The following is a 10,287-nucleotide window of genomic DNA, read 5'->3' as shown; positions in this document are numbered from 1 at the left end:
GAAAACGTATTTAAATAAAACATTATACATTAAATATATTTATAAGTACAAATGTTATATTTAAGATTTTACAATATTAATTTTAGAATAATTATTTTCTTATTACAAAATGGACATTTGTTGTTCCTGTCGATACTCAAAACTACATGATTGCTGCTGTTTATCAATTATTCGTAAAATAAAAATCATTCAATATTCATAATATTTCTTTAAAATATTATATTGTTTACTGGGAGTGAAAACTTATTGTCACAATCATAAATTGGTTATTACTTTACTACTTATAAGTTATTAAAAATTTCAATATTCTAGTTCAGTGATAGCCCATTGAAATGCTTAAATACCTAATAAGAGTTATTATAATATCTTTGTCCTTGAACCAATTAATTAAATAAAATAATACATATAAAAAAAATAATAAAATGTAAGTAATAAATATTATTATATTATAATATTGAGGGTTACGTAAACACGTTTCCGCAAAATTATACGACCTTTCACTTTTTCATCAATATCCGTTTTTACCAAATTATATATTTATATCCACATAATTTAACCACATTTTTAACAAAATAATTTGTATACTATGCTTCTATTAAAACTATTAATACAGTCATAAGTTTATTTAACATACTGTCGTATCAATACATCATACGATGTACAATGTACATTAATTATTTTATTTTATAATTATATTGATAAACATCTATTATATTCTCACGGTTACACTATTTACATTAAAATAATCTTGTAAGGATGTAAACCGCGGAACCGCCCTTTACAAATAAACTATACATTTACATTGTCATATTTTAATCAAATAGTCTAAAAATTAAATTATTGGTAGCATTAGAAATATTATCAACTAATGAGTAAGCAACAAAGGTGCAAAGTATCTAGATAAAGTAAAAAACACATCAATGCATTAAGCACTTAAATCAATAACGATAAATTAAACATAGGTATTCATAATTATTCACATAACTTTTTGTAAGTACTCGCTCATAAAGCATATTTAATATTACATTTTTTTTTATCCTCGTATTTGTTATGACGGTATACCTAAAATAAAAAATACTTCAGTGGATATCATGATATCAATACATCGTACGAGGTACCTGAATCTGCTACAACAAATAATAAACATTTAATATATATATCATAAAAAATGACCTTTTTTATATTATTTTATTATGCTCTCTATACCTACCATCATGCGCATAACAGTGGCATCTCTTGTTCGTGTACAGTGTACATTCCTTCGACGCACGGCCGATGTTTAAGCCGAGGTAAATTCTTCGATATATAACAGGGGCCGCCAACCTTTTCAAAAGAGTGAACTACATTTGCAATATAAAGTCGCTGGTGATCTACATCAAAGAAAATTTGAGTCTTTAGGAAGAGATTTGTTTGATGAGCGCAAATAAAAAAAAATTGTAAGCTTCGAAGAATAATTATTTATTGTTTCTTCGTAATAATAATAATAAAAATAATCTTAATTCGTAATAATTTATTAGTCGATCGACCGATAATGGTAAAATTTATTCTACTGGTCAGTGAGCACTGATGTATATAGTGACCTTTTTTGATGTCGATGTATATAGGTATAATGTATAAATGTATCGTACACACACACACACACACACACACACACACACACACACACACACACACACACACACACACACACACACACACACACACACACACACACATATACACACAACAATGCCTTCGATGATACACAGACAGTGTTTATGACCATCTCCAAACAGGTAGGGAATCGCCATTTTAAGACGGCATGCAGAGCGTGGCGAGCCATCGGTGCGATACCTAATAGCAACATTCTTTCGTTTCATTCATACTTCGCCAGTTGCTTGGTGTACTCCTGCGTTCCTTTTAACCGTCATTGACTTCGTTTAAAATCATTTTTTTTTCTCATTGTTCACAACGATTATTTTTCTTGACCGTTCTACAACACGATGGAGTTTATAGTAAGAATATTAATTTTAGTAGGAATTACATTCTCTTCCTGGGTTGAAACCTTGAACAACGAAGCTATAAATACAATCGACTTAAGTGGTAAGTACATATATATTATTTAATTTATAATAATTTATATATTTTATACAATTTAATTTTGCAATAATTATTTTAACGCTGGTAATGTAATTTTATTATTTTTTAATTGTTTTTATTTATTAACATTACCGTGTTTATTATATTTTTATTAATATATTTTTTTAATTTAATATACCATTATTAGTACTGACTACTGAGATCGTAATTATTAATTTAGTCTTTCACCATAAAGTTCTTTCCAAAATATATATTATTCGTTTAATTTAATACACAGTTATAAGTAGGTACTGAGATCATTATTATTTATACATAATTATTTTTTTAGTACCCACCTATTCCATATACTTTTAGTTCGCGCAATATGACAATATATTATGATTATGGTAATATCTAATAATAATAATGGTAGTATAAACATTTTTAAGATACGGAACGTTTTAAATCATATTAAAAAGTATGTAGTACAAGGATGATAGACATTCAAATATTCAATATTACAATTAAGAGAACTATTTTTGATAATTTAGGTAATTCTGTATTTCTGTAGTTATATCTTATATCACAACAAAATGTAGACATCAACATTTTACCTATATTAGTGAAAAAATAAAATAACGAGGCGAAATCTATTTCCCCGCATTCCTTAAACACACAACAGCTAGGACGATATAGGATTAAAGGTCATAACGTTGTTTCTCCAAATAAGTAGGTATATGCGCGTGAAATAAACAATATCAAGAGTATACTAACGGTATTATTCATTTATATGATAATGTGGTATTTGTCTACATTTGTGTTACAGACCAGATGAGACTAAGTGGCCTATATTGTCCTTCAATGACATTAAAGAAAAAATATAAGCTTATTATGATATACCAAGGAGTAGAGCTGTACGGATGCGCCTCCATGAACCACAACAGGTATCTTAGCGATTCACCGTTGATTCATTTTTGGCTTCAACTTCCCCCGAATCCAAACGCCGAACCTACATATTGCCAGAACACGTGTAGTACGTATAACGAATCATTATTGTGACAATTATTAATTAATATTAAGCTTTGTCTTAAAATGTTCAATTATATTACATGTTTTGGTGGTAGGTATACATACACCATAACGCGCACTGCATGCCCACAAAATATGAACTTTAAATATCACTAATTAATAAAACTTATAACACAATCTATATTTATATATATATTTGTTCAATTTTTCTCTTAGATATGTTCCCTTACATTTACGAATGTATGTCAAAAAGTGAACCGACCAATAAGAATGAGATTGACAAAGGTCTAAAGTATATGTCGCTATACCAATACTCACCAAAGTATAAACAAGCCAATACTAGTGCCATACCAGCCTACACATGTGTTGTGAGTATACTGTGTACCTCTACATAGATTTATATATTACATTTTTAGCTAAGATTTGTTCATTTAACTCTATCTCTGTCTTAATTTGTGATGTCTACAGGTGTTTGTCACTGAGAAATACAAAGACCATGGGATTATGACAATTCGGATGGCAGTTAGCCCTGGGAGAGCAAACAGTTTTGATGTAAAACAGTGTGAAGGTCTATCAAATGTGTTGACAAATAAAGGTGATATATATGACCATGAGACGCAAAAAAAATGGCCCAAAGGAGCAACATATATATTTATAATGGGAGACCTCGAGCCAGACAAGTAAACTTAATATTAATATTTCATATCATAGCTATCAAAATGTAATATTTTAAAAATTGTTTATAACAAAATAATTGTAGTTGGAAAACTTTCATAATTTGACGAACTTTATACAATTTTATACTATAATACTATAGATTCATATAAAAAAATTGTACTTATGTATTTTTTGATTTGCATAAAAATATAAGAATGTCATATTATACTACATCTTTTTTAATTCTTCAAGAATTTTGAAACAGTGAATAATTTTTTGTGTAAAATAAAAATTGAAATTGTGCTTTTCAGTTTTCACATATAATAAAATTATGATATGAAATAAGGTGTTTTTTTTTTTTAACAAAATCTTAAATATACATATTATGTATAGTGATAATATTATTTTTATGTTAATGAAATTTTGAATCTAATAGTGACAGTTTAAAAATTTTGAGATAAAATAAAATGAAACATGAACGTCTAAATAATTTAAATTGAGTATTTACACTATGACATAAAATAATATTTTTTAGCATTAGAAAATTAACATAATGAAAATGTTTGATTGCTTTATGGCTTTTGTACTTGTCGATTGTTGCTACTAGATGTGTTATCTCTTCGATTTCAGCTTTGATACTATTGGGATTGTCCTAGAATTATCCAGCTGTATCTCTTTACCATCTAAAATAAAATATGATTAATTTGTAGTATCGTCTGTACAGTTAATTGAATTGCTGATCATATATATCTTAGAAGTGTTATTAAATTATATACAGTCTAGTTCCTTATTGTTTACTCAATTTTACTGTCACTTATTTATTTAGAGCAAAACCTTAGTGATAAAATTAGTACACATTTAACAGAATATGTACCGTTACGGCTGTAGTTGATGGGTCTAATAGTATAACACAATATTGCTACATGCTCCGATGTCCTATACCAAATACATTACATGGAGGTATTAAAAATCTTAGTCCTAGAAATATAGAATAATAATAAGAAAGAAACTAAACAAACCGAGTTAGGAAAATACCAGGTGTCATTTGTATCAGAGTATGTTAATACCATAAGAGCTTTGTACTGAAGGCTTAAAATCAACTATAGCAATAGAATATCATATTTCAGAAACTAACAAAACAATAAAAATACAGTTTGAAATATTTTTACCATTTATTTATAACAGCCCTACTTCACAACTTCCATTTACAGTTGCCATACGTGAACCGTTACAATATCAACTAAATCTCAACATTAGATGTGTACTTTCAACACAAATTTATTACAAAACCTAGTGAAGAGCAACCGGTACGCAAGCCTTTTTTTTAACGTGCCCGTCCTTCATTTCAAAATTACATCATACAATCTTAAAGTTTATCGTCTATACTCTATATTATATAATATATTAATATATGTGTATAATCTACCTTATCGATATAATGATTATTATCTGGCATTGAACATTGTTAAATGTTTAAATGTCGTAATATATTATACTACATACTGCACGTATGTATGATGTAGATGTAGAGCTTTTAACCATAGCTGTCTCACTTATTTGTTTATTTGTGTTGTGCTGTCGTTTAGTTAATTACTTTTGTGTTATTGTAGTGTTTATTAATGTCTGCAAAAAAGTGTAAAATTGATGATGAAACTAGAACTTTTAACACCTCACAGGAGAATGACAATTTATTCATTAATACAAAATAAATGCTAATTAAAATGTATATTTGGAATAACATTTTTTTAAAAAATTGGCCTCTAGTAACTTTGATGTATTTATCCTTTACCTAACCCATGGAATTACTATTCCATGTAGTACAAAACATCCAAATCGCTAATAATTATAATAATATACTCACTGATTTTTAACATGTTCAATGCAACAGTTGACATCTAACACAGTGACAACTAACCGTCGACAAATATAATGTTCACTCTGACAGTTAATGGTTTTGATAGGCAAATGGCAATGAAATAACATTTTGAAAATTGTAATGAACGATCAGTATAGTCGTAAGAATTTTAGAATATAATTGTTTTTATTTTGCTTATTTTTATTGCAAGCCTTTAATTAATATTTACCCATTATTATCATTATCAGTTATCAGATTAGGTATCACTATATTAAATTGACTTCCAAAATATATAATAGGTATATAAATATTTACGTTAAATACACTGCTTGGTGGCTGTCCTATAGACTCTAGAGAATAATAATTATTATTACTTTAATGAATAAATCTACAATTCAATTTCATTAAATAAAGTTTCTTTTATACGTTTAGTATAGTGACAATATTATGTATCTATAATATATTACATATAAATTATGATACATAATTGATATTGTATATTTTTGCAGTTTTTATAATATACCTATAATAGGATTTTTTAGCTTTAGCAAAGTCTTATAAGGACATATTAAGTATAAACTTTATATTATAAAAAGAAAAGTCTTATGTTACGGCTTTCGTAAAAATAAAATAATATTTTTTATTAGTTTCAAAATATTACTCTTCTTTAAGACAAAATTATTTTTATATAACCAATATATCAATATGAAACTTTATTAAACTCTACTTAATATCATAATCATTTTTAGCAGTTATTTGAATATGATTTTTTGTTTGTAATACTGAATTATTGTGTATTTTTTCAGGAATTTTGTCACATTACATGATACATATTTGATACAAAATAAATAAACACGTTTATTATCATATTACGTGTTGTTAAATATATTGTAATTTGTAGGTATATTTTTATAGATACGTATTGTCCACAGACACATACAAATGTATTTCTAAATCATTCGAAATTTTATTTAATGAACTTATATTATCGCCATTTGCCAGTCAAAATTAGGTATTGCTTATTTTTATATACCATATATACATACAGAGTATACCTCCGTACAATCTACTATCAATTTTATATAGTGTCAAAAACGAAGTCTACACAATTACATTTATTTACAACACAGAAACTTAACTGAACTATTAACTATAATAGTGTGCAGTATTGTTTATATCACAGAATAAACTAAAAAAATAAACAGCTCAGACACAATTGGAATAATTTAATAAATATTGTGGTTACCTTTATAATTTTATACTAGATAGGTAGAGACTAGAGCTTACAAAGCTGTTCTATTAACATTATAATCTAATTGTCAATGATGTTGCTTAATTTTGGTTTTTACTTCTATCAGTACCTATTATACTATTTACTATTGTTTATTTTGATTTTTGAAAAGTTTAATGTTTACCTAATTATCTAGTTTTTATTCAGTGTAAAATAAATAAATAAATATTTATCAAATACTACATAGGTTTATTAGCAGGTTTTTTTTAATTTGAACCCAAACCATACAAACAATTTTGACTGATATTTTGTATTTATCATTAAAAAAAAATTATCCTTCAAATTATAATGGATCAAGACAAATTAAAAAAAAGAAGACCAAACCACACAAAAAAACGTACATATTTCATATGAATCATATTATTTTCCCTGTTGATACATTTATATTTATATGTATAAACATTTATTTCAAGTATTCTAATTATTTTATTTATTTGGTACAAAAATGAAGTATAAATTTATAAATTATTTGTGTTTATAATATAGTTTGTTTTGTAATACTTAGAAGTGTTTGCTTTTAAATACAGTTTGGAACTATACTACTATAAATTAATATATAAAATATAAATCTAAAATCTTTAGATAGTGTAATGAATCAAAAATAAGCGTATAAGTTTTCTTATTAATGAAACTTTACCTTGTTATTATATATGAACTTAAGGTGAGTAAAGTAAGGTATCTATAAACATAAATGAAGGGGCTGAGAGTGTCGATGTTCTTTAACTTGTTCATTTTTGTTTATTAAGGCCTAAATATTATTACAATTTGTTCTGGATTGTGAATACAGATCTAAAACTAGGTACTTTAAGTTATTTGTTGACACACTTGAGTCTATGTGTTTTATTCAACTTTGAATAATGATAATCCTATTACTGTTGAAGTGTTAATGCATATCAATATAACTTCTAACCTTTTTAGTGTCGATGATCTGATGAAAAAATAGAATCAAGACAAGAATTTAATATAAGTATATGAAATGAGTTAAAACTGTAGTAAATATGTAATTTGCAATATTTCAAATAAATAAGATCAATCATTTAGGTTAAGTTGTTACTGTTAGAACAAAACCAGTGTGATAGCTGTATGGACAGGCTGGTAGCTGTTTGATAAAAACAGACTGGCCATCATATGAAAATGGAGGTTCTTCTTATAGTATTGATCTTTGGACTCATTGTTCCGTTCTAATTCTAATGCTAGGTTAGATTAATAATATGTTATACATTGTAATGTAATTTGATTAGAGTAAATTCTATGAAAGTTAATGTTGTAATTTTGGTTATAACAATAATGTTCATAGGTACAAACTACAATTATTTGAAATAAATTAATAAGTTATATGATGATATTAAATTATGAAGTTGTGTGGATGTGGTGTAATAAAATGAATATAATTATTAAATCTAATTAAAATATATTACATACATGTATTTGAAATTTAAATTAAATTTTCTATTTTAGAAATTCCATCAACGGAGTAAGTATCAAGAGCTAATGAATTATATGCAAACCAGATAGTTGAAGTATGTGTAAAAATATAATTATATTTTCTAATATATATATAATATACATAGGGAAACCACAATTCATTAAATATTCAATTCATCATTGATTTAGTATGAATAATTTCTTTATGATTTAAATATATATACATCTTGTAGAATTGTACTTAAATATTTAATATAATAATAATATGTATTAATGTATTATAAGTATTATACTTTAAGCTATAAGAAATTATACTCAAACATCTCTAATATTACCTTTAAATATTAAATTTACTCTTAAACAAATTTAACATACTTAATATTCATGGTAGCTATTTAATATACTATTGATCACATATTGTATATTATCAAGATATTAAATTACCGTATGTATACTATATACCTATTACCTACATATATTAACTTACACTTTAGTATTTATTATATTATACTAAAATTACAACTAGAATTACCTCGACCTATCAACTCATTTAATTATTTAAATATTTAAGTATTTAATTTATCCTTGAACAAATTTTATTTATTCCCGGTAGCTAATCAAAATACTCACCATCGATAACAAAATTTATATTTAATATGAAAAAATTCAACCACAAAAAATTGAAACTATTTAGGGTGTTTTAATAAGTAGCTTATAAAATGTTTTAAATCCCAATTTTTATGAAGGTTTACAACTCTCATAACTGAAATATCTGGGAAAACATATAAAAATTACCTGTATTACTGTTTCAGATTTAAAGAGGAGGCCAGGTCCATGGCCATATAATAATATATAATAAAATACTATTATACAAATATAAATGTTTTTATAAAAATATGTACTAATGTAAAAAATATTGATCACCCCTTCAACAAAATCCTAGGTCCGCCACTGCTATATTATTTATATCATAATATTGTTTAGAAATTAAAATTAATGTTTCATATTTAAGCGATTGATTAAAAATTGTTGTATATACCTAATGCCAATATAAATACAAAAACAATGATCAATCTTTTGTTCAGGATTAATTATGAATAATTTCTTTATGATTTAAATATATATATACATTTAATACATATCAATCTTGTAAAGTTGTACTTAAATATTTAATATAATAATAATATGTATTTTACTTATACAAGCTATAAGAAATTATACTCGAACACCAACTTAAAATTATCTGAAGCCACCATCTCTTTTAATTATTTTTAAATATTTAAATATTAAATTTACTCTTAAAAAAATTTAACATACCTACTTATTATTCATGGTAGCTATTTATTATACTATTGATCATACACATATTGTATATTACCAAGAAAAAGCTCATCATTGATAAATAGAATGTACATTTAATAGCTTATGGAATTTTTTGTTTGCTCTTTTAAAAAATAATATATTCATATATTTATAAATAATAGCAATACATAAATATTGTAGTTAACATTTTGGAAACTATTAAATGTATATTGCACTTTTAATAATTAAGTACTAGTTATTAGTTAAATGTTTCTAACTTATTATACATATATTCAATCTAAGAAAAACTTAAGCTATGTTGTGTAGGTACTTTAATGTGTTTGTCTGCTATGCAATGCATTTAACTTGCAAAATTATTTAAAATGTTCTCCCTTACTGACTTACACAATGTCATATTTTGCATATTATATAAATAAAAAACATTATAATTATATTCTTGTTGTAAGCTTATAAAAGTATATAACCTATATATGTTGTTAAACAACCCATACATTATAGTACCTTATGCCTTATGTATGTATAAACATTATATTAATTTATACTTAATTGTTTAATATATTATACTAAAATTCCAACTTAAATAATCTTAACTTACCAACTCATTTAATTATTTAAAAATTTAGGTATTTAATTTAATCTTGAACAAATT

At 25.2% G+C, this 10,287-nt stretch overlaps 1 protein-coding gene and 1 long non-coding RNA gene across 2 annotated transcripts; one reads left to right on the top strand and one right to left on the bottom strand.

The window, feature by feature from the left end:
• Positions 1–1,821: 1,821 nt before the first annotated feature.
• Positions 1,822–3,937, top strand: LOC114125060 (uncharacterized). Its single transcript, XM_027988538.2, has 4 exons — positions 1,822–2,082; positions 2,885–3,091; positions 3,304–3,455; positions 3,556–3,937. Exons 1-4 carry the CDS (start codon positions 1,983–1,985, stop codon positions 3,769–3,771), a joined length of 675 nt encoding a protein of 224 aa, XP_027844339.1. The 5' UTR covers positions 1,822–1,982; the 3' UTR covers positions 3,772–3,937.
• A 249-nt stretch (positions 3,938–4,186) lies between these two features.
• On the bottom strand, positions 4,187–5,817 carry LOC126552133 (uncharacterized). The gene is made up of 3 exons (XR_007605976.1): positions 5,606–5,817; positions 5,171–5,367; positions 4,187–4,427 (listed from the first exon to the last, which is right to left on the bottom strand). It is a non-coding gene; the product is annotated as an uncharacterized LOC126552133 (long non-coding RNA).
• Positions 5,818–10,287: the final 4,470 nt, after the last annotated feature.

Source organism: Aphis gossypii, chromosome X (assembly GCF_020184175.1).
Source record: "Aphis gossypii isolate Hap1 chromosome X, ASM2018417v2, whole genome shotgun sequence".
NCBI lineage: Eukaryota > Metazoa > Arthropoda > Insecta > Hemiptera > Aphididae > Aphis > Aphis gossypii.
Note: the sequence above shows the minus strand (reverse complement) of the source record. Positions and strands in the feature narration are given on the sequence as shown.